The 23,855-nt window shown below is 43.7% G+C and overlaps 1 protein-coding gene and 1 long non-coding RNA gene across 5 annotated transcripts in view; one reads left to right on the top strand and one right to left on the bottom strand.

The window, feature by feature from the left end:
- LOC309640986 (uncharacterized protein) overlaps positions 1 to 23,855 on the bottom strand; it is a 239,909-nt gene that overhangs the window by 41,660 nt on the left and 174,394 nt on the right. The window contains exons 4-5 of one of the 2 annotated variants that reach the window (XM_082420495.1): positions 18,039 to 18,093; positions 7,803 to 15,681 (exon numbers count right to left, since the gene is read on the bottom strand). In XM_082420495.1, coding sequence (XP_082276621.1) covers positions 15,572 to 15,681; positions 18,039 to 18,093 — 165 coding nt within the window. In that variant the 3' untranslated portion in view covers positions 7,803 to 15,571. The remainder of the gene's footprint in view (positions 1 to 7,802; positions 15,682 to 18,038; positions 18,094 to 23,855) is intronic. The other variant, XR_014252478.1, reaches the window with a different exon arrangement.
- The window catches only part of LOC309641077, a 49,225-nt gene that overhangs the window by 15,506 nt on the left and 9,864 nt on the right, over positions 1 to 23,855 (top strand). The window lies entirely within an intron of this gene.

Genomic DNA, 23,855 nt, shown 5'->3' with positions numbered 1-23,855 from the left:
GAGTAATTAGTGAGCCCAGTCGGGGCCATTAGCATTTCTAAGTTCCCATTTGTAAATCATAACTGGCTTGAGTGGGGTGCAGAAGCAGCTGGTGTGGGGAGATCCAGTCTGGAAATTCAGCTGCAGCTCCCACTATAGTACATATTAGAAATTCTTGGGAACCTCCATAGGCCAGATATTTCCTGTCTGCCTGCCTGCCCACCCGCTACCCCACTATCACTACATGTACACACTATCCACAGGGGGTAATAGTCACCAAGACCTCTGGACCTCTGCTACAGCACAGACGTTCAAATGTCTCCACTCCTAGTAAGAAAGGGCTTGGCCATATTGAACAGAGATTTGGAGTTAGACAGACTTGGGTTGGAAACCCAGCTCCTGCACTTACTAGTTTGGTGACCTTGAACAAGTCATTTAACCTCTGTATCAGTTTCATTTTTGAAAAACACTCTTTTCTTTACAAAAGAGTTTTTATTACTTTTCTAGCAAATCAAAAGGGTATTTGATGGTAAAAAGATCAGTGTTTGCCAGGGTTCAGGGGGAAGGAGGGAGAGATGAATAGGTGGAGTACAGGGGAATTTTAGGGCAGTGAAACTATTCTGTGTGATATTGTAGCAGCCAATACATAACATTATGTATTTGTCAAAACCCACAGGATGTACAAAATAAAGAGTGAACCCTAATATAAACTATGGGTTTGGATTTAAAATATTGTATTATTGGTTCATCGATTGTAACAAATGTACCACACTAAGGTAAGATGTTAATGTTAAAAGATAAACTAAAGCATGTTAAAATGTGTAAGTTTATTTGAGCAAACATCCATTCCAATAGGGCAGCGCCAAACCGGAAATGGTTAAGAGGGCTCCAATAACAGGAGCAGGGGGGTAGAGAGGTCCTAGACTTTAATGGAGAAGACGCAGAAGCAATGCAAAGGAAGCATTTAATTAGCTCTAGCTTCAGCAGTTGCCTTATTTGGGGAAGCCTAGTTGGCCATTTGTGATTGGTTGTCTTCAGGTTCCAAGCTCTTAGCCTTGAGGCATTTATAGGTTAGGTTTGGGTTTGCTTAAGCAGGCAGCCACAGCATTAGGAAACCACCTCTGTCTAATGACCTCTTTGTTTAATTAATTAAATATTAATAATAGGGGAAACTCTGTAGAGGGGGGAAGAGGTATGTGAGAACTCTACTTTCTGCTCAATTTTTCTGTAAACCTAAAACTGCTTTAAAAAAAGTCTATTTTTATTATTTTTTTTAAAAAAGAGTCTTGGACTAGTTATTCCTTACCTGGAGTTGCCTCACCCAGTACTGCTTGAACTTTGATGTACATATGAATCACCTGTAGGTGACTCTGTCAGTCCAGAGTGGGGCCTGAGAAACTGCATTTCTAACAAGCAAGGCTGTCGGTCCCTGACCGTACTTGGAGGTGCAAGGCTCCAGACTGAGGCAATAATTGTCTAAGTAAAGGAGCTGTGAAGTGGCAGGTGCTGAACAAAGTGGGACAAATATTAATATGGTTCCCTTCCCTGCCACAAGTTAGGTCTTGAGAGGACCCAACAGCTGGCTCCAAACTTCAGGGACTTAGCATTTAAATAACAAGTGGGTGCAGGGAATTCCCTGGAGGTCCAGTGGTTAGGACTCTGTGTTTCACTGCCTGGGGCCCGGGTTCAATCCCTGGTCAGGGAACTAAGATCCTGCAAGCCGTGCAATGTGATCAAAACAAACCTGAGTCCATTTAGGAATAGAATTGTCAAATAAAATATAGAGCATACAGTTAAATGGGAATTTCAGGTAAGCAACAAATAATTTTTAATCTAAGTATATCTTGTGTAAATATGTTCCTCAAGAACCAACCTACTTCATCAGGGAAATGCCTCTCTTCCATCACTTTCTTATCCACTTATTACTCATGAGCAAATGGCCAGCAATGACTGGATGGGTAGGAATACTGAGTGTGTGTAGGCACACTGCTACTTATCTCTACCAAGTCACTGCTAACACAGTGCACCTGACTTTACAGTTTACTAAACACATCCTTTAGTTCAATGTTTCTCAAACTATAATGCACATACAAATCACCCGGGATCTTGCTAAAATACAGGTTCTGATTCAATAGGTCTGAGGTTCTGCATTTCTAATAAGCTCCAGGTGATGTTGATGATGCTGGTCTGTGGACCACTTAGATCCCCTTTTCCTGGGATTTGATGACATGAGGAGAAGGGAAGCGGATAATCCTAGGTGGTAGGTTGTATCATCCCCATTATATAGTTGAGGAAATAAAGCCTTAGATTAAGTGGACATTCTCAGGGCTGGGGAGAGAGAGAGGGAGATGGAGAGAGAGGAGGAGGGGGAGAAAGAAAAACTTATCAGGATGTAAATCTGGATCTACCGTTCTGTGCTATACCATCTCTGCAGGAGGGAGAAATCTTGGGCCTACGTCCCTTTTTAGTCTTTCACAGGCTGTATGATCTTGGAAAAGTCATTTGGCCTCCCTGCATCTCAGTTATTTCAACTATGAGAAAGAAGGGTGATGACCACTGCCTCCCAGAGAGTGCCTTGAGAGGCAAGGAAAGGACCTGTGAAAAGGTCTTAGACTCTGTAACATGATACAAATGCTGGCTATTATTTCTATTAGTACTTGAGAACAGCTCTTTAAAAGATTGTTCGAAATGCTTTACATGTGTCAAGTATTTAGTCCTTACAATGGCCCTAAGAGGTAAAGAGTATGATTTTTATCCCCCTTTTACAGTAAAGGAAACTGAGGCACAATGAGGTTAAGTAAACTGGCTAAGGCTGAGAGCTAGCAGAGGCAAGGTTTGGGCCCTGGCAGTCTGGCTTCGCAGCCCATGCTCTTCAGCTCTAGCTATATTGCTTCTCTGTAGGTATTAGCCCACCTCTCCCCCTGCTGGTTTTATAGATAGGAAATTGAGGTTTGGAGAAGATAAGTGACTTTACAATGGTCACAGAGCAAGACTCTACCTACATGAACCACACGGAATCTTCACACTTTTCTCAAAGCAATTGTCTGGTCCCAAGAGGGCCCCACCTCTCTACCTTGCAGGAATCCAAAGAAGTGTCTCAAAGGTGGGGAGATAGTCCTAAATATTGTGTCCTGGGGAGGGGAGTGGAGAGGACCAAAAGGATCCTTTCAACTCCCTTCCAGTAAGGCCAAGCAGGTGAGACCACGTCAGCCCCTTGGCCCACTCATTTCTACCTCCAGGCCAACACCCTCCAGTGAGACCCTAGAATTCATCAACGCTGGGCAGACACACACTGAGATGAGATGGCTTCTTGACCTGAAGGTGAGCAACATGCCTTTGTGTAACAGATGCAGCCCAGAATTCTAGGACCAAAGTCTGGCTTGCTACATGTACTCAACAGTTATAATTTTAAGACAATTTGGTAGGAAGGGCAGCATGGGTCGTGAAATTTGGAAACCAATTTCTGGCTCCACCATTTTCTAACTGAATGACAATAAGCAAATTTCTTCAGCTGGCTGGGTGTTGGTTTCCTCCTCTGCAAAATGAGGATGATGACAATGTCGCTATGCAACTGAATGTCATCATGGATGTGGAAGCACACTGTCAACCCCAAAGGGCTGTACCCTTATTAATTACGACTAATATGATCGAGTCCAACCTGCCCATTTCTCAGTAGAGAATGGTCAGGACATTACCAGCCCCATGACACATGACCACACCACTCTTTCTCCCTAACATACCTTCTGTGTTCAGGCCTGGCTGCCAATCCTCTACATGGGATGTCCCTCCCTGTTTCCCCACTTGGGGAAATTCTCCTCGTGCCTCAAGGCTCAGCTCAGATGCTGCCTTCTTTATGAAACCTTCTCTCCTCAATTGGAATTAATTACTCCTTTCTCTGTGCTTCTACGGTATATACTTTTACTTTTATTTAGAGTGAATGAATGTATATATTTGGGATTAGATACCTGAGGTAGAATGCTATTTCCTCTACTAATTCTGAGACCTTGAAAAAGTGATTTACTGTCTGAGCCTCAGTCTCCGTTTCTGTGAAATGGACATAGGAAACAAACTTGAAAACCATTGTCAAGCCTAGGGTACGCACATACAAATTTGCCTGCCGTGTGACTCTGGACCCACCAGGGATTCGATGCAACCTGTCTCAAACCTCATTGAAAACAGTGTCCCAGATTTGTGACCTGCACCATTGTAATAACAAAGTAAGAGTGTATAATCCAATGATTCGGCTCATGAGGCGACCAGAGACTTGAACTCAGAGTCTTGACTATGTGATGAACTCACTTCTTTTTGCCATTATCACCCACCCTTTCAATTTCTGCTCTGGGAGACCAGCTAAACTTGTTTCTTAAGTGTTTCTGTTTTTCAGCTCTGGTAGTGTTCATAGTTATATTTGACAACATTTATCTCACAGGATATGGTGACACGTAAATGAGTTTGTTACAGTGTTTGGTGTATGGTAAGCTTGATAAATGGTAGCTAACTAGTAGTAGTAGTACTGTTACAGCATTAAGGTAATTGCATACTTCTCTTTTCCCCTAGAGGTTCTGAGTGTTTTGAGAGTAGGGCTTGTCTTACCTCCCACAGTCCCCAGCACACTGTTCCTGGCATGGGAATTAAAATGAATGTGAAGGTTATTTTTAAATGATGAAGCACCCTACAAGTGGGACTTGTGATTATTGAATAGATATTGGTAGAAATGAACTGAATTGAACCCCTCTCTGGTCACGAGGACACAGGGAAGAGGAAGCATGGAGATGAGGGTTTATGAAGGTAGGTGTAGAACTCAAAGAGAACCAGACCCACACAGAAGGTGAGGAGTTTTAACCGGCTTGACGCCAGCATGTGGGAGACGGATCCACGCGATGGCAGATGAGGGGGAAGTAGCCGCCTGCTAGAGCCTGGAGCTACCTGGGTTTGGGTGAGGACTCAGGGCTGCAGTGGTGGGGTGGGGATGAGCGGACGGATCTTGGCGTATTTCCTGGATCGTCTCCGGGGTGAGGTGGGTGCCCAGGCTGTGCCGCCCCTGGAACTCCTCCGGCAGGGAGTGGTGGCTGCTTGTTCATGTGTGAATAGCACTGCCAACATAGAACCCCTCTCCCCTTCCTGCGACTGAAGAGGGAAAGAGCTTCCCAACAGCCTCCTGGTGGCCCATCAGTGCTCAGAAAGTCGGCCGGGTCACTAAAGTGGTCCTGTGATCTCAGCAGTGCACTTAATCTCTTTGTCCTTCAGAGTCTTGTGTCTTTAAATAGAGGATAATAATGTCCACCCTGGTTACCTGGAAGGTCGTTGAGAGGGTTATATATTGAAAAACATAAGGTATTAAAGAGAAATTTACTGGTATCTATCACCAAAGCTAGGTACAGGATACACAAGAATGAAGCAGACACAGATCCTACCCTCAAGGAGCTCACATTAGTAAGGGGAGAAAGAGAGAGAGAGATTACCATACCGTGGTAAAACAGAATTATTTATGAAATGTTGAGTAATAGTTATTGACAATAATTACATAACAGTCATAGCCCATTACCTTAATATTATTGTACGATCACGATATAATGTTATTTTATTAGTGTTATTTTCACAGCAAACTTAAGAGGCAGTTATTACTATCCATGTGTACAGATAAGGAATCAAAGATGTAGGTTAACAACTGGCCATGGGTTGCAAAGCTGTTAAGTGGCAGAGCAAGGATTCAGATGCAGGCAAGCTGACCTGAGTCCTGGGGCTTAGCTACTGCCCCTCAGCGACAGAGGGCTCTAGGCTGCAGAGGAGGCTCCTGGGGGCCCTGCCTCTCTCCTCCTTCATCATGCAAGTCCACTAATGTTTACTGATTTTGCTCTGTGTCAGATGCTGTCAAGCCTTGGAAAATCAACAGTGAAAAAGGCAAAATCATTGTTCTTCCTTTGCAATGTAGACATTCTAAAGGGAGTAACAAATGAAAAGCCAAACACAAAGCCACCTTGAATGCAGGCACTGTGCTAAGCGCATTACAAATATTATGTAATCTTGGAGACCCTCCTACAAGGTCCCATCATTAGCCTCATTTTACAGATGAGGAAACGGAGGCTTGAAGAAATGAGACAGTTTGCCCAAGGTCCCATAGCTAACAAATTACTAAGCGAGGATCTGAACTCCAGTGTCTGACAAGAGAGTCAGACCCCAAAGCATAGGGTCTATCTGAGAGCTAAAGACCCACTGGGTACTAGGATGGTAAAGTGTGAGGTACAGGAGAAGATCTCATTGAGATGGAAAGACTGGAGACAGCCTCTCCAAGAGATGATGTGACATTTAATCCAAAGCTGGAATGATGGAAAGTTCTAATGGCTGGGCACTGTGTTAGGTGTTAATTAAGCCAACTTCCCCCATCATCTCCAGGAGCTCACAGTCTCCTGATAAAAAGAAAGACAATGCAGTAAGTGCTAGGACTGACCTCTTTCCTATGTTCCAGATGTACCTGGGAGAATCCAGGAGAGAGCGCTTAATTTTGCTGGGGGGCATGGATGGGTTGTAGCGTCCTTAAAGGGGGCTCTGCTGAGGGTGGAGGGCACTACATAAGCCAAGGCACGGAGAGAGCCATAGTTCAAAGTCCAAGAATAGCTGAGTTCACAAAAAGCCTCGGCTGCCATGCTAAGGAGCTTGGCCCAGATCCGAGAAGGAGGCTGTGTTGGAAGCCCAGGCCATAGACTCTGGAGGCCTAGAGCAAGTACCTACTGTGTGCCAGGCAGTGCTGTGGGTGAAGAAGAGGCCATGGGTCAACATCAAGGTGAGGGGGCAGAGGCAGGCTAGGTGAGGAGGGAAGGTTCTCTTACTCAGCTTGGCAAGTTTAGTGGAGTCTTACTTGTCAGGCAACCCTACTGATGCTTCAGGAAAGGTAACCAGTGATTTCTGAATGAAGCTCTGAACCTGCTTCTCAAGGGTGAGGGTGGTGAGACGTCAGACTCCAGGAAGGAGGGACTGAACGCCTGAACAGGTTACCTGCCCAGCCTGGTCAGCTGGACGCTTGCAGGATGATCTCAGAAAGGGTTCTTGACCCCAATCATGCTGAAAGCATGTTGGAATCAGACAGACCTGTGCTTTTACTTTTTTTCTTTTCTGTGCTTTGGTTTCCTTGCTGTAACACAGGGATAACAGTTATATCTATTCCACTAGGTTGTAGAGGATATACGAGATAACTCACTCATTATTGTTGTGAAATGAAATAACTCAAGAAGGCGTTTAGCACAGTGCCTGGCACAGAGTAAGTGCTCAGTAAAGAGGGACTGTGGGTGAGAAAGAAAAAATAAAAGGTTTCTGTAGTAATCGGGCAGTGGGAGGAAGAAAGGAAACAACTGGATGAAACCATTTAAATCCACATCATCAGTAAAAGTGATTTGCCTACTGAAATCCACAAGTCTCAGAGTTGGGAAACTCATTTTCCTAAAGAGGGGATGCAAATGAGTTTCTCTGTCTGTAGGGACAGCATTTCTCTCTCCCTCCCCTTCTCCCTCCCCAAAGAGAACTGCTCTAGGGGAAGGAACCTCAAGTTTGCAGAGTAGCTACCGTGTGCAGGGCCCTTTATCAAGATCTTTCTTTTATATCCACCCAACACCTTGGTTGCGATGTAAATTCTATTCACTCCATTTTATGGAAGAGGAACCAAGACTCTGGTTGAGCGCTACACCAACACCGGTCCGACATCCACCCAACATCCCAAGCTCATGTGTGATGGATCCTGGATTCAGACCCACCTCTGTTGAACCAACATCAAGGCTTTCATGGTTCCTTCAGCTCACAGGAGGCCCTCCCTGGGCCTGGCCAGTACTCACCACTCAGCTTCTGCCATGACACCACTCAGCACCAGAGGTCTTGAAAGCACTCTACCACCGAGCACAGAATCGTTTTCCCACAAGCTAGGTGGTTCAGTTGTATTAGCCCCACTTCACCCCTGAGAGAAGGCAATTGAGTTAATTACTTGAGCTGAGAGCCCCTGGATGGTATCAGCTGAGATAACAATCTCAGCTAGTGGCTACCAGGCCCAACCCGAGCTTTTGCCCCCTATCTTCCCCCAGAGAAACAGCAGCACTCAGTTGATCACTAACATGATTTGGATAATTTTCTCAACAGCCCTCCAGTGGAGCAGCTAAAGAAGAAAACCGTAAAAGCCCATCAGTTCAGAGGCACAGCTACCCCTTTATTATTTCTTTCCCCCGTAGTCGAGAAAGATAGATCTGCCTTGGACATCTGGCTGGGACACGCACTTGCTGGGTCATCCTAGCTTATAATGTCCTCTCTCTAGGCCTCCTTGTAAAATGAGATATAACAGAACGTGTGATTCATGAGTTGTTTCAAGGACTAAACTGGTAAAGTTTGTAGAGATGTCCTGGGATGTGCCTGGGGTTTAGGTGGTGCTTGATGAGGAGAGTAGAAAGGGAGTAGGCAGGTTTATTGAGTGCCTGTTGGATGGCAGGAAATGCATAGACAATATTTTATTTGATCCTCACAACAATCCTATGAGATAAGTAGTATCACCCTTATTTTGCCGCTGAGGAAACTGAGTCAGAGAGCTTTATTCGAAGTTGTACACCTGGTAGTAGCAATAATTCAAGCCAAATCTGGGGGACTTCAAATCCTGATCTCTCTCTTTTTTCCTCTCTGTTTCTCTTTCTCTTTCATTCTCTCTCTGTGTGTGTCTCTCTCTGCCTGTCTGTCTCTGTCTATCTCTATCTCTTTCTCTGTCTCTCTGTTTCTCTCACTGTCTCCCTCATTGTCTCTCTGTCTCTCTCTCCATTCGCTCTTCCTAATCTTCTCCCCTTCACTCTCACTTGCCTCTCTTTCATTCTCACTCTTATTTGCTCACTATCTTTCATTCTTGGTCTCTCTCAGGCCATGTTATTTCCTTAAATAACTAGGAAAAAGGAAAGGGAAAAGACTGGACAAAGATATGGCAGGCAGAGCAGTGATGAAAAGCCTGAGCCCAAGAAGGGAAATTTTAAAGGGTGAGTAGGAAGGGTTAGGAAGGCAGAGAGTCCTTCGTCTATGGATTTACATACCCAGGGTCAAGGCCAAACCCAAGGCAAAATCCAACCTCTAAAACACCTCCAGTAAGTGAGAAGAAAAAGCACAACTTTTTCTTCTATCCCTGTTTCATTGGTGAGACTCACATCTCACCTAGAGACTGGGTTCAAATCTCCAGCCCCACCACTTTAGCACTGAGACTTTGGACCAAGCCCTTCACATCCTCTGAGCCTCAGTTTCCTCATCTGTAAAATGGGCATCATAGAAACCTCCCTGCCCCCAGGATCTAGGTGAGGATTACAGGCAGTGCTGTGCACCCTGCCTGGTACACGACAAGTACTCAGCAAGTGCTCAGCAGAACTAGTATGGCTGCTATCACAACCCTGAATAAAGCTATGTCCTTAGTTTCCTCAAAACTCTTTTCTCCATGTGGGTCTTTTGTAAGTGTGAACTTTTCCCTTTCTGCAGACTTCCCATGGTGATCTGCCCCCTTTAACTACAGAGGTGTCAAGGAATCTTTGTGAATCAGCCATCAAGTGTAGGCTGCTGATGTGACTCTGGGGTTAACTTACAAGTGACTAATTTTTGGAGGCACGATTTTGTACCTTCCCACCAGTGGCACCTGGCTGGGTGTAATTACTGCTGATGAGTTTACTGAGGGGCTCATTAAAGTGTTGGTATTAATATCCATATGAATACTTTCAACAAAACCTTTTGTTCTTGGAGGAGGGGATGTAGGAGGTGGTTACGGGAACTGTCCTGCTTTTCCAAACTTAATTGTCTAAATACAGTGCTGTCTCAGCAATTCAGGACATTTTTTCCCCACTCTCTCTCTTTATTCACAGGGCACTGCCAAAAGCCTACTTTGGCAACAGGAATGATTAGTTTGTGTTTCAATAAAATCGTTCCCTCAGAGTCACTTTATCCCAGCAGGGCACGGGGAGCTGAAATGTGCTCTCCTTAACCAGTTTGAACTGTCATTTATTAGAGATGAGTCCGGGGCGAGATTTGTGGGAGTTTGGATGAAGAGGAGCTGAATAGCTTGTAAGGGAGTCATCTTTCTTTTAGCTGATACTTTGGGCTCCCCATGAATGTCAGGGTCACAGTCTCCCTAAAGACAGACCCACCTCCCTTTTCACAGGCTGCTGAATTAATAATTGCTAACAGTGCTCTGAGTGGCACAGCGCAAAGCTTTGCTAAGTTAATCTTCACAATAACACATAGAAGAAAGAACTATTGTCAGCAGTCTCATTTTGCAGATGGGGAAACTGAGTCTCAGAGAAATTAAGGAATTTGCCCAAGTTCACACAGAAATCAAGTGGTGGCATCAGTATGGGAACCCAGGTTTGTCTGATTCCAGAGCCTAAGCTCTTAACCACACTCCTCTGCTGTTTGAAGCAGTTTGGGGTTCCTGGGACCCCATCCACAGGCTTGCACAGGGTCACAGAATTTTGTAACTGGGAAGTCTTGATTTGCCTGAGAATGAGGGGTTCTTGTGATATGGGACTTCCAATTTTAAAACTGGGACAGTCCCAGTCAAACCAGGACGAGTTTGTCATCTCCTACAGGCTGGAAGGTTGGCCAAACTATCGAAGAGATAAAAAGTGAAAAAGCTTCCAGACTAATATGAGGCACTCATTACCTCTTCCTCTCTAAGTCTATAGATGAGGAAAGTGAGGGTAAATGACTTACCCAAGGTCACTCGGCTCCTTAGTAGACAGAGCAGGAAATGGAAAACAGATCTTGAGACTCTCCTGTCATTTCTTTCTTCCAATGAGCGAAGCTGCAGAATTTCAGTCAAGGAGCATTTATTGAGCTCTTACTGTGTGAGCAGCTGGGCTGTGGGTCAGCAAAAGCCCAGGAGAAATAGGAAGCATCTAAGCAGCACTGTCCAATAGAACCTTCCATGATGATGAAAATGTTCTATATCTGTGCTGTCCAATATGGCAGTCATTAGCCATATGTGGCTAGTGCGACTGAGAAAGTGAATTTTTACTTTAATTTAATTTTAATTTAATAGTCACATATGGCAAGTGGCTACCATATGGCACAGGTCTAATGGATATGATTAATATTTCAGAGGCATTTTCTTTAAGAGAACAGATTCTATCTTCTATTGTGGGCTCACTCTTGAAGATGAAATTATTTCTTCCTCTTAAAGAGAAGGACTACTATACATAAAATAGATAAACATCAAGGACCTACTGTACAGCACAGGGAACTATATTCAATATCTTGTAATAACCTGTAAAGGAAAATAATCTGAAAAAGAATATATATATATGTATAACTGAATCACTTTGCTATATGCCTGAAACATTGAAAATCAACTACATTTTAATAAAAAAATTAAAAGTTAAAAAAAGAGAAGGGAAGATGGGAACAGAAAGGAAGTACCATTTATGGATGGCATACTGGGTACCAGGACGAAGTAAGCATTAACTCACTTATTCTGGAGGACTGTGGCCAGCGATTCTGCAAGCTTTCTAACAAGCTTCCAGGTGATTCCAATGCTGCTGGTTCAGGGACCACACTCTGGGTAGCAAACCCTGTCTCTCTTGAAAAGCTAAACTTCCTCCCTTCCTTCCGCTGTCAGGAAACACTTACTAGACACCTGTGGAAAGGAGGAGACATTACAAGTTGTAAAAAAAAGTCATGAAAGCTCTGAGAAAGAGTTCCCTGTTTGACTTGAAAGAGAACACCTCCACCATCAGAGATTTGAGGGGCTCTTCCTCAGGTGAGCTTCATCCAACAGCCAATCACATATCAGTTTCATCAGATGGTACACAACCAACCAGGAAAGGGTTTTGAATGAGAAGCGTGAGGGAGAACAAAGAACGTGTGCTTTGGAATGAGGCCGACCTGGGGAAGGATATCAGTTCTGCTCCTTACCAGTAATGTGACCTAGTGCGAATCGCCATCATTCATCCCTCTGAGCCTCCATTTTCACCCTTCACCCTAGTGAAAATGAGGTTGCAATTCATGGTGATGGAGATGGTATAAGAGAAATCACGTGTGTAAAGTGCTTGACCGAGTACACACTTAACAAATGGTGGTTTCCTCCTTCCCTCTCTCCCTCCTTCTTTCTTTCTTTTCTCTCACCTCTTCTGGAAAGTCTTCTCCAAAGGCCACTCCGAGCACTAGAGAGACGATGGTGCCTGTATTCAGGTCAGTCCATCTAGACTTTATCCCAGTTGGCCACTTTCAACTCTATGAGCTCCAGCCAGGTTTGGAGTTCCACAGGAAAGGCCAGGAACCTTGCTACTTCTCCTTCTTACCCAGGGCCCACCACAGAAACTTCTTCAGGCCCTCTTCACCACCTTATTTCTGCATAGATTGGAAACACAGCAGAGAGAGAGAGAGAGAGAGAGAGAGAGAGAACATGCCTAATCACTAAACTGTGTCTGTGCTGAAATCCAAATAAATTTAGTGTAAAAAGATTAAGTATGTGATTTTCTTGACAGGAAGCAAAGTTCACATGAAGGGCCCATGTTTTAAATGACGGTGATGATTTTTTGTTTTGCACCTCATAAGAGTCTCAGAGGGAAGAATAGAATTTTTTTTAATTAATTAATTTATTTTATTTATTTATCTTTGGCTGAGTTGGGTTTTCATTGCTACATGCGGGCTTTCTCTAGTTGTGGCGAGCAGGGGTTACTCTTCGTTGTGGTGAGCGGGCTTCTCATTGCGGTGGCTTTTCTTGTTGAGGAGCAGGGGCTCTAGATGCACAGGCTTCAGTAGTTGTGGCACATGGGCTCACTAGTTGTGGCTCACGGGCTCTAGAGCACAGGCTCAGTAGTTGTGGCGCACGGGCTTAGTTGCTCCGGGGTATGTGGGATCCTCCCAGACCAGGGCTCGAACCTGTGTCCCCTGCATTGGCAGGTGGACTCCCAACCACTGTGCCACCCGGGAAGCCCTAGAATGTTAATCTAAGATGAGTGCAACTTTCTTCAGCAACCATTCCTGGGGACGACGGTGACCCTACACTCACTTTCAGCTGTTCATCTTCCCCGTGTGCTTAGTCAGGGAGAGGGGGGTCTCTTCACCAGGGTCCCTCAGCCAACTGATTTGCCATACAAGTCATTCCAACACTGTTGATTATCTATTCCCTGTCTGAGCCACCTATTGAACTGTAAGTTTCTGGGTTAGCTATGTACTACACATTCCTAGCAGCGTTTGACATATACTTAGAGTTCAATAAACATTTGTAAAAATGTATTGATTTGTTCATTGTTTTGATAATCCCTATGACGGTAGACTGCAGTATTGATTCCAATTCTTCAACCCACACTACCATCCATCTCTGCCATGGCTAAACTCCTGCCATGTCCCTTTTCCCCACCTCCACACCCACACACATGCACACACACACACACACACACACACACACAGCGTTTCTGATGCTGTAGGTCTGGGGTGACACCAGAAACAACTCAACTATAAAAAGAGCTTAAGAAAAAGCTCCAAAGCATGCATTCTTCTTTGTAACACCAAAGGAAAAGCAAAAGAAGGCTTGTTCTGATGAGCCTCCTATTTATTTTCCTTCTATAAATGTGCAGAGAAGACTAGATTAAGATAAAAGCTGGAGAGAGGCCACCCAGAAATGAGAGCTCAGCTTTTAACGGTTATTCAGCCTACGTCTGATGAATGATTGCCCTGAGACCGGAAATGGTTTCTCCTCCCAGGCCCCGTTAGACCAGGCACTTCTGGGCTGGGTCCCAGGCCTCACGGTGCTGGATCTTTTCAGGGTCCAGGGTCCAGGTCGGGGGCCTGGAGATCCAGAGCTCCTGTCATTTTCCTCTCCTCCCTCCCTCCCTCCTTCCTTCCTTCTCTCCTGGCAGAGACTGTATCCTGTTGCTCTGAGCAAGCCTAAGAGAAAGGCCAGCGGCAAGTGAGCGTGCTGGGAATGAAGACAAATGAGTCCCTTTTCTGTGGGGCTCCTGGCATCCTGTGGGAGGAAGGAAAGGACAATGCTTTGAGGGAGCTGGCTCTGCTGACCCCCTCCCGGCGGGCTCCCCCTCCCCTTTCCGGTGCCACGTTTGTCAGCCCAAAGCCTGCACTTCCTGAGTAATCATTAGATGCACGCGTGAGGGTGAGGTATGTGGTCCCCCATGCCCGGGGCAGATTCCTGGCCCAGCCTCAGGAACTGCAGCTCGGAGAGTCCGGGCTGGGACCCTGAAACACAGAGAGTCTTGGCTGCTTCTCTCTCCCTGCCAACGTGGCTCCTGCCAGGTCACTGCACATCCCTGGGCCTCCGTTTGGCATGCTTATGAGTGCCTTCTGTGTGCCTGATATGGCCATCTGCATCAGCGCTTTCCAGACCTCAGTGGGCACCAAAATCATCTGGGGGCTTTGGAGCCCTCCACCTTGAATGTGCCAATCCTGCCATCTCGGCACACAGAGCAGACATGTCATCACTGGAAACGTTCTGGGATGATGCCAGGCCCCCTGGAATGAAAGGACTATCCCTCTCTCTCCCCTTGCCCAGCTATTTCCAATCTCTTTCTGATAAATTGGTAGATGAGAGGTTGGTAGGCACAGGGATGCTGGAAGTAGTAAGGAGTAGCAGTTAGGAGAGCGACCTTCAAAGACAGATTCCCAGCAACCAAAACACAGACCCACCACCTGATCCACAGCCTTGGGCAGAACGTGTGACCATTAGGTGCATCCCTTTATTCATCTACAGAATAACAATAATAGTAATAACAACAACAACAACTTCCTAGGACTGTTGTGAGAGTTAATTGAGTTGATATGTCCATAGTTGGTATGTCCAAATATCTTAAAATAGTATTTGGCAAATTGTAAATACTATATAAGTGTTAACCAATATTATTATTATCCTAGAGGTTCACAGGTATATTTCTCCTTCATTGAACATATAATGAACATCTTTTTTGCACCTCATGTCAGGCCAAGCAGTGGTGTTTTAGTAATGAATAAAATGAGCTTCCTTGTCCTCAAGAAGCTTTCAGGATAGCAAAGTCTTTTAGACTCATAAAGAACTAACTATAATATAATATTGTCACAGGCTGAGTCCCCGAAAAACTAGACTTGGAAGGTGTTTAGCACACAGGATGTTTTTAGGGAGTGCCTTGGGATTAACACCTGTGGAAGCGGGCAAGGTCAGAAGAAGGATTGGCAGAACGAAAGGCACTCCAGAGTTGTCTGAAGTTAGGTCAGGATGGCCAAGTCTTTATACCCCTGAATTAATCAGTCACTGGACGTGGGCTGCCCCAGGAAGAGCTGCGACTTTGGGGGAGGTGGCTCTTCACAGCTGAAGCATCTCTGAGGGCTGTCAGCTGATGGTGTTCCCAGCAGCTGGAGTCATCAATTACAAGTTCCTCATTGAAAGGAGGTCTGGCTAGGTCAAAACAGTATCCACCCAAATATGGAAGGGCAATTCTGATGAAATGACAAAAAGGACAGATGAGTGCTTCAGAGGATGAATAGTTAATAATATATTTTAAACGCCACATATTTCTATGGCATTTTATATTTTTCAAAACATTCTCCCATACAAAAGCTTACTCATGATTTCCATGCTGGGTTCCGCAGGCAGGCTGGGAAGCCATATGCTCTAAAGGAAAAGCATTGGATTTGGAGCAAGAGAAGACACTGAATCCCAGCTCTGCCACTGCTTAGCTGGGAGTTCCTGAGCAAGTTGCTCGTGTTTTCTGGGTCTTCTCTCTGAAAAGGAAATGATCATACACAATTCACAGACTGGCTGTAAGGATTTAATTAAGGAATAGATGGAAAACAGTGTCTGGCACATAGTCAGAACTCAAAAAATAGTAACAACACAAAACACAACTTCAAAAAAAGCAACAACAATAAACATTATCTTCCCCATTTTACAAACAAAAGTGTTGAGACCCATAAAGGTAAGATTCATCCCTAAGAACTCACAGTGGACTCTAGGTGGATCCAAGACTATTCTACTCAATATAACCTACTGAGTTCAGTGCTATGTAACCCCATAGCTTTCATCTTACCTACAGAACCTATAGAAGTTGCACACCTTTGAGGGCTCAATCCAGATGTTCTCTTTATGGTTAACGTTAGAAGGAATCTTAGAGATTATCTTCTTGTAACTTTCAGATATTCAGGGTTCTATGTGGCCTAATCTCTACATGTAGACTATCAAGAAGCCTAGCCCAGTAGTAATTAAGGACAAATTCCTGTATTTTTCTTATGTCTCGTGGGAACTTTAAGGAACACCAATTCTCAGCAACACTCCTTGAGAAATCTTTCCTCCTTAACTTATTGAATTGTACTATTGCTCCAAAACCACACACTTAGCAAATACACTGGCATTATCTCTCAGACTTTAGCCTTCAAGGTTTTCTTTTCTTTTCTAGCTCTTCTCCTCAACTCTTTATTACACAGATCACCTAGTTTCCCTTTCCTTCTGCCTTTCGGTTTCTGTTTCTTCTACATTTTCCAGATTCACCATCACATAATTTAAGGACCCGTATTAGTAAAGATAGAACTCCATAGGTGAACTGGATCTGTGAAGGAGGAGAAGGAGGAGGCTAGGGGCAGGGACAATATTCAAAATTGTTAACAGCTGACATAGTCTAGATACTCACGGATCAGAATAGACTGGCCAAAGATTTGGATTAGGGTCCCGGAGGCTCCCTACTGTGTGATGACTTAACTATTTGATTGCTGACTCAAGGGGAGGTGTGAGAGGTCCTGGGGGCGGTCTGGGATGGCTGAGGTAGCAGAGGGAACCAATGAAGGGATCAGGGCAGCAGCAACTTATGAATCGGTAGGAAAATATTTCGGTTGTTATTTCAACAACTAGTACAGTCTTACAAGTAAGTTGCAAACTGTCTGTCTCCCAAGCCAATATACATCTTCTGTGTGGGGCAGTCAATGCATTTTACCACTTCCATCCCTGGCTCCCTAGTCTCTGGTGTCCAAGGAGAGCCTGTTGATTTCCAGGTACCTTCTTCATAGGGTTCTTTAGAGTACTAAGTAAGTTAATACATGTTAAAAAATGTTTAAGCAGTACCTAGTAATGGAAGTGTCCAATAAATATTATCCATTATTAGTAATTAGAGCCTTACAGGCATTTCTCATTTAATTTTACAACTTATAAGGTGGGAACTATTATCCCTATTTTACCAATAATAAAACTGAGGCTCAGAGAGATTAAGTAATTTGCCGAGGTTCACACCAAGAGTAAGTTATAGAGCATGAATTTAAGCCCCAAATTGAGGGACTCCAGATTTATTGTCACTACACCTACTGTCTCTGGCTCCTTCCCTCTGACTCTGGCTCCCAAAGTTTCTAGATTTGGACAACTACAAGCCCCAGGCTGGTTCTACCTCTGAAGACTCAAGCATTCAAGTTGAATCAATGCACACACTAGGGGACTTCCCTTAAGACTCTGCTCTTCCACTGCAGGGTGGGGAGGGTTCGATCCTTGGTTGGGGAATTAAGATCCCACATGCTGTGTGGCGCAGCCAAAAAAAAAAAAAAGCACACACACACACTATGGACTTCCTGGATTCTGCTTTACTCTGTATTCCTAGAGGCCAGAGGTTGAAGCCAGCAAGTCCAGCTCCTCTAACATCCCGTCTTTTGGAATGGATGTGAGCATGCAATGTTTAGTCTATTGTTTGTTTCCAGCGAGTCTACTTTTCAAGCTGCTTTACTGGAGGATTACAACTTAGGAATCCAGAACGAATGGCTTTTCCAAAGCACTCCTGATCATGTCTTTTGCATTTATTCATGTTGAGATGTTTTATCATGTTACTTATCTGATGCAACCAAAAATGTCAAATGTCATGGTGGCTGGGATTAAGTGACAGGCAACTCAGAGGTGCTGTGTGCAAAGCATGTGAAGCACATTCTCAACCCCCCAAAATGTGTTTTAAAGTTGAGAACTCTTTGTAATGACTGCATTGAAATTTCAAAACTATTCATTATGTTACAGTTATTGTAAATTTTGACAACTGCATTCGGAGGTATGTTTTAATGGAGTCTATAGTCTAGTCATTGACTCTAGGGAAATGAATCCCAGCTCCACCACTTACTAGATGTGTGACCTGAGGCAAATAACTTCATTTGTTGAGGCCTCAGTCTCCTCATCTATAAAAAAAAAATAATAGTATTATTATATTTCATAAGGCTATTGTGAGGCTTAATAAGCAAGTGCATGTTAAATGCTTAGACGTGGTTAGACATGATATTAGCTCAATACTAATTGACGTATTATTCAGAGCCAATAACCCTGATTTTTCTAGAGATTTAATAATTTGGGTAAAAGCAATTAGTATAATGTTTGGCACAGAATGAATGCTCAACAAGTATTCGTCATCAATAGCGTTGCTGTTGTTTTGGCGTTATTATTATTAAACCTGGAGGGTTTTTTTACCTTTCATTCATTCAATCAATCACAAACGTAAAGTCAGACATTGCTCTCAACACTGGAATGAGTCAGACATTCTTGGTGTCTAAAAGGTCACAAAATCATGGGGGAGGCAGACCGATCAAGAGAGAAGGGTTTCTGGAGGGTTTTTATCATATATGGGTGTTGAATTTTGTCAAAAGCTTTCTCTGCCTCTATTGAGATGATAATATGGTTTTTCTCCTTCAATTTGTTAATATGGTGTATCACATTGATTGATTTGCATATATTGAAGAATCCTTGCATTCCTGGGATAAACCCCACTTGATCATGATGTATGATCCTTTTAATGTGCTGTTGGATTCTGTTTGCTAGTATTTTGTTGAGGATTTTTGCATCTATGTTCATCAGTGATATTGGCCTGTAGTTTTATTTCTTTGTGACATCTTTGTCTGGTTTTGGTATCAGGGTGATGGTGGCCTTGTAGAATGAGTTTGGGAGTGTTCCTCCCTCTGCTATAATTTGGAAGAGTTTGAGAAGGATAGGTGTTAGCTCTTCTCTAAATGTTTGATAGAATTCACCTGTGAAGCCATCTGGTCCTGGGCTTTTGTTTGTTGGAAGATTTTAAATCACAGTTTCAATTTCAGTGCTTGTGATTGGTCTGTTCATATTTTCTATTTCTTCCTGGTTCAGTCTCAGAAGGTTGTACATTTCTAAGAATTTGTCCATTTCTTCCAGGTTGTCCATTTCATTGGCATATAGTTGCGTGTAGTAATCTCTCATGATTCTTTGTATTTCTGTAGTGTCAGTTGTTACTTCTCCTTTTTCATTTCTAATTCTATTGATTTGAGTCTTCTCCCTTTTTTTCTTGATGAGTCTGGCTAATGGTTTATCAATTTTGTTTATCTTCTAAAAGCTACAGTAATCAAGACAGTATGGTACTGGCACAAAAACAGAAATATAGATCAATGGAATGGGATAGAAAGCCCAGAGATAAACCCACGCACATATGGTCACCTTATCTTTGAAAAGGAGGCAAGAATATACAGTGGAGAAAAGACAGCCTCTTCAATAAGAGGTGCTGGGAAAACTGGACAGCTACATGTAAAAGAATGAAATTAGAACACTCTCTAACACCATACACACAAATAAACTCAAAATGGATTAAAGACCTAAAAGTAAGACCAGACACTATCAAACTCTTAGAGGAAAACATAGGCAGGACACTCTATGACATAAATGACAGCAAGATCCTTTTTGACCCACCTCCTAGAGAAATGGAAATAAAAACAAAAATAAACAAATGGGACCTAATGAAACGTAAAAGCTTTTGCACAGCAAAGGAAACCATAAACAAGATGAGGGGACAACCCTCAGAATGGGGGAAAATATTTGCAGATGAGGCAACTGACAGGGGATTTTACAAGCAGCTCATGCAGATCAATATCAAAAAAACAAACAACCCGATCCAAAATGGGGGGAAGACCTGGATAGACATTTCTCCAAGGAGGATATACAGATTGCCAGCAAACACATGAAAGAATGCTCAACATCATTAATCATTAGAGAAATGCAAATCAGAACTGCAATGAGATATCATCTCACACAGGTCAGAATGGCCATGATGAAAAAATCTACAAACAATAAATGCTGGGGAGGGTGTGGAGAAAAGGGAACCCCCTTGCACTGTTGGTGGGAATGTAAATTGATACAGCCACTATGGAGAACAGTATGGAGGTTCCTTAAAAAACTAAGAATAGAACTACCATATGACCCAGCAATCCCACTACTGGGCGTATACCCTGAGAAAACCATAATTCAAAAAGAGTCATGTACCACAATGTTCATTGCAGCACTATTTACAGTAGCCAGGACATGGAAGCAACCTAAGTGTCCATCGATAGATGAATGGATAAAGAAGATGTGGCACATATATACAATGGAATATTACTCAGCCATAAAAAGAAACAAAATTGAGTTTTTTGTAGTGAGGTGGATGGACCTAGAGTCTGTCATACAGAGTGAAGTAAGTCAGAAAGAGAAAAACAAATACCATATGCTAACACATGTATATGGAATCTAAAAAAGATAAATTAAAAAAAAATGGTCATAAAGAACCTAGGGGCAAGACGGGAATAAAGATGCAGACCTACTAGAGAATGGACTTGAGGATACTGGGAGGGGGAAGGGTAAGCTGGGACAAAGTGAGAGAGTAGCATTGACATATATACACTACCAAATGTAAAATAGATAGCTAGTGGGAAGCAGCCACATAGCACAGGGAGATCAGCTCGGTGCTTTGTGACCACCTAGAGGGGTGGGATAAGGAGAGTGGGAGGGAGATGCAAGAGGGAAGAGATATGGGGATATATGCATATGTATAACTGATTCACTTTGTTATAAAGCAGAAACTAACACACCATTGTAAAGCAATTATACTCCAATAAAGATGTTAAAAAAATAATAAAAAATAAAGAAAAGAGAAAAGATAAAGAAAACACAATAAAGTAGATCAAACATACATATTTATAAGGAAGATCATTTTTAAAGCAAGTCTTCTTAGCATGTGAACTCCTTGCGTTAGGGGTCATATATTTTGAATGCTCTAACCAATACTGAACACGTTGTGGATGTTTAATTAATACTAAGCAGAAAGACTGTCAAGACAATTATATTGTGGGAAAATGAATGATGAATTTAAAAATTACAATTAACCAATTAAAAAAAAAAAAAAAAAAGGAGACTGCCAGACGGTCTTCCAGAGTGGCTGTACCATTTTGCATCCCTACCGGCAATGCGTGAGGGTTCCCATTCCTCCACATCCTCACCAACGTTTGGTATTGCCAATGTTTGGGATTTTAGCTACTCTAATAGGTAGGTAGTGGTATCTCATTGTTGTTTTAATTCATAATTCCCTGACGATATATGAGGTTGAACATCTTTTCATAAACTTACTTGCCAACTGTGTTTCTGCTTTGGTGGGGTGTCTGTTCGGGTCTTTTGCCTATTTTTCAATTGGGTTGTTCATTTCTTATTGTTGAGTTTTAAAAATTCTTCGTGTGTTTTGGATAATAGTCCCTTGTCAGATGTATCTTTTGAGAATGTCTTCTTCCAGTCTGTGGCTTGTCTTCTCAACATCTTGAAAGTGTATTTTTCAGAGCAGAAGTTTTTAATTTTAATAAAGTCAAGCTTCAGATATTTTTAAAAACCAAAAAAAAAAAGAGAGAGAGAAGGGTTTTAGCTGCTGTGACAGAATGAAAGGCTGTACTGGGGCCAGTCAGCAGGCAAGACTGGTGGAAGCAGTAACTTCTGGATCAGAAACAGTGAGAAAAACTCTGCTGAAGAAGGCATTGAGCTGAGGGTTGATGGAAATGTGGATATTCCCTGGAAAGACTGGGCCACTCCAGGCACGCAGCCTTGAGAGATGAAGCAGCAAGTGTTGCACCTGGGAAACTGCAGAGGGTTTAGAATGGCTTTATGCATTGCGACAAAAACATGGTAAAGGAATTGAATGAGACAAGAGTTGGATAAAGCACGACGGTGGAGGGCCTTTTATGCACAGTAAGGACTTGGGCTCCAGCTCATTGTAACCCCTTGACCAGATTTAAGCATGAATGTGAAGTGATGGTCTCTATGTTTTAGGCCCCTGGAGGCTGTGTGGAGGGTAGGTTGGAGGCACCCATATGGGGAGACCAATCCAGAGACAGTGATCTGTGCAAGAGATGATGAAGACCAGGACTAGGGTGGGAGAGCAAGAATGGAGAGGAGGGAACAAATTTTACAGGTCTTAGTAACTGCTTGAAGGTGGGGGGTGGGATTCAGGTGACTGGGTGGATAGTCACACCATCCTCAGATAGTACAGAGAACACAGGAAGACAAAGAAGCAGGTCTCAGGAGATAGTGATGAGTTCAAATTGGGGCACATTAGAATGGTGATGCCCAGGGCACAATCACCAGGCAGAGATGTTGTCTCTAGGCTGATATAACAGATACCATAGACTGGGTGGCTTAAAGAGAAACATTTATTTCTCAAAGTTCTGGAAGCTGGGAAGTCCAAGATCAGGATGCCAGCAGATTCTGTGTGTGATGAGAGCCCACTTCTTCGTTCATAGATAGCTGTCTTTTCACTCACTGTGTTCTTAAATGGCAGAAAAACCCAGAGATCTCTAGGGGGTCTCTTTTATAAGAGCACTAATCCCATACATGAGGGCTCCACCCTCATGACCGAATCAAGTCCCAAAGGCCTCACCCCCTAATACCATCACATTGTGGGTAAGGGTTTCAACATATGGATTTGAGGGGGCACAAACATTCAGTCCATAACAGATATCCAACAGCCCCCTGGAGCTCTTCTGTATCCTTATAGATAAGGATTTGAGAGTCCTCAACACACAGGTATTTAGAACCAGAAGGTAGCTAAGGTTTCTCAAGAGAGGTTTGTGAGGTGAAGAGGCCTGAGGATAGAACCTTGGGGAACCCTGGTATTTATGGGGCTAGCTGAGAAGTGGTGCCCACAAAGGAGACTGATAAGGAAGGATACAAGAGTGAGGGGTAGAGAGAAAAAATGACAAGGTGTCCAGCTAAGGCCAAGGTCTTGGGCATCGTACAAGTGTGGATTTGAGTCCAGGTTCTGCAACTTACGAGCTCTGTGAGCTTGAGAAACTTACTGAAAACTCTGAGCTTCTGTTTCCTCTTCGGTGAAATGGGACAACAATAGCATCTAGCTCATAGGAATGTTGTGAGGATGGGATGTTGCGATGACGCAAGTAAGGTGCAAGAGGAAGCATCCTGCACTCATTAAGAGCTTGGCAAATGTTGATGAATCAGGAGGCTGTGTCACAGAAACCCAGAGGAGATGGAGTTGTGAGGAAAGGGGACTGTCAATCCTGCAGGTGTCGTAGGGAAATCAAGTGAGACAAGGCCTTAAAGGTGACCAGCGGATCAGGTCGTTGGAAGGCCAGTTAGTGATCTTGGAAAGCACTGCTTCAGCACAGGTGCCTGATACAGTAGGTTCCCAGAGTGGGAAGAGGACTTTTGAGGATATCTCTCATTGTAGCTTTATTATTAGACACGATGTAAGAATAGAAGCCCCACCTTGATGGGAATCTCTCCAGCCCTGGATGACTGCAAACCACCCACCAGCCTCCAGCCGGAGTGCCTGCCCCTCATCTCCCATAGTTCCTCCCCAGGTCAGAACCCCATCACACTCCTGACTACCTGCCCAAATGTAAGCCCCACAGGAGCCTCAACCCCTCTGGGTCCTGAGTACCCAGCAGAGGGCCAGGCACCAATCTACCTGCTGGGACACAGATGCGAAGCAGTAGCCAAGCCTGGCTCTTGCGGAGTTTACATCCTAGTGCAGGAGACAGACAATGAGCAGGAGACTCCAGACAGGGATATAGGCTGTGAAGGAAGCCCAGGTGTATAACAGGGTGGAGAGTAGGCTGGCGGTGGAAGGAAGCATTAGATTTGGGGTAAGGAAAGGTCTTGGTGAGGGGCTGGC

This window comes from Balaenoptera physalus (assembly GCF_965194825.1).
Source record: "Balaenoptera physalus genome assembly, chromosome: 1".
NCBI lineage: Eukaryota > Metazoa > Chordata > Mammalia > Artiodactyla > Balaenopteridae > Balaenoptera > Balaenoptera physalus.
This window is presented reverse-complemented; position numbering and strand designations above follow the sequence as displayed.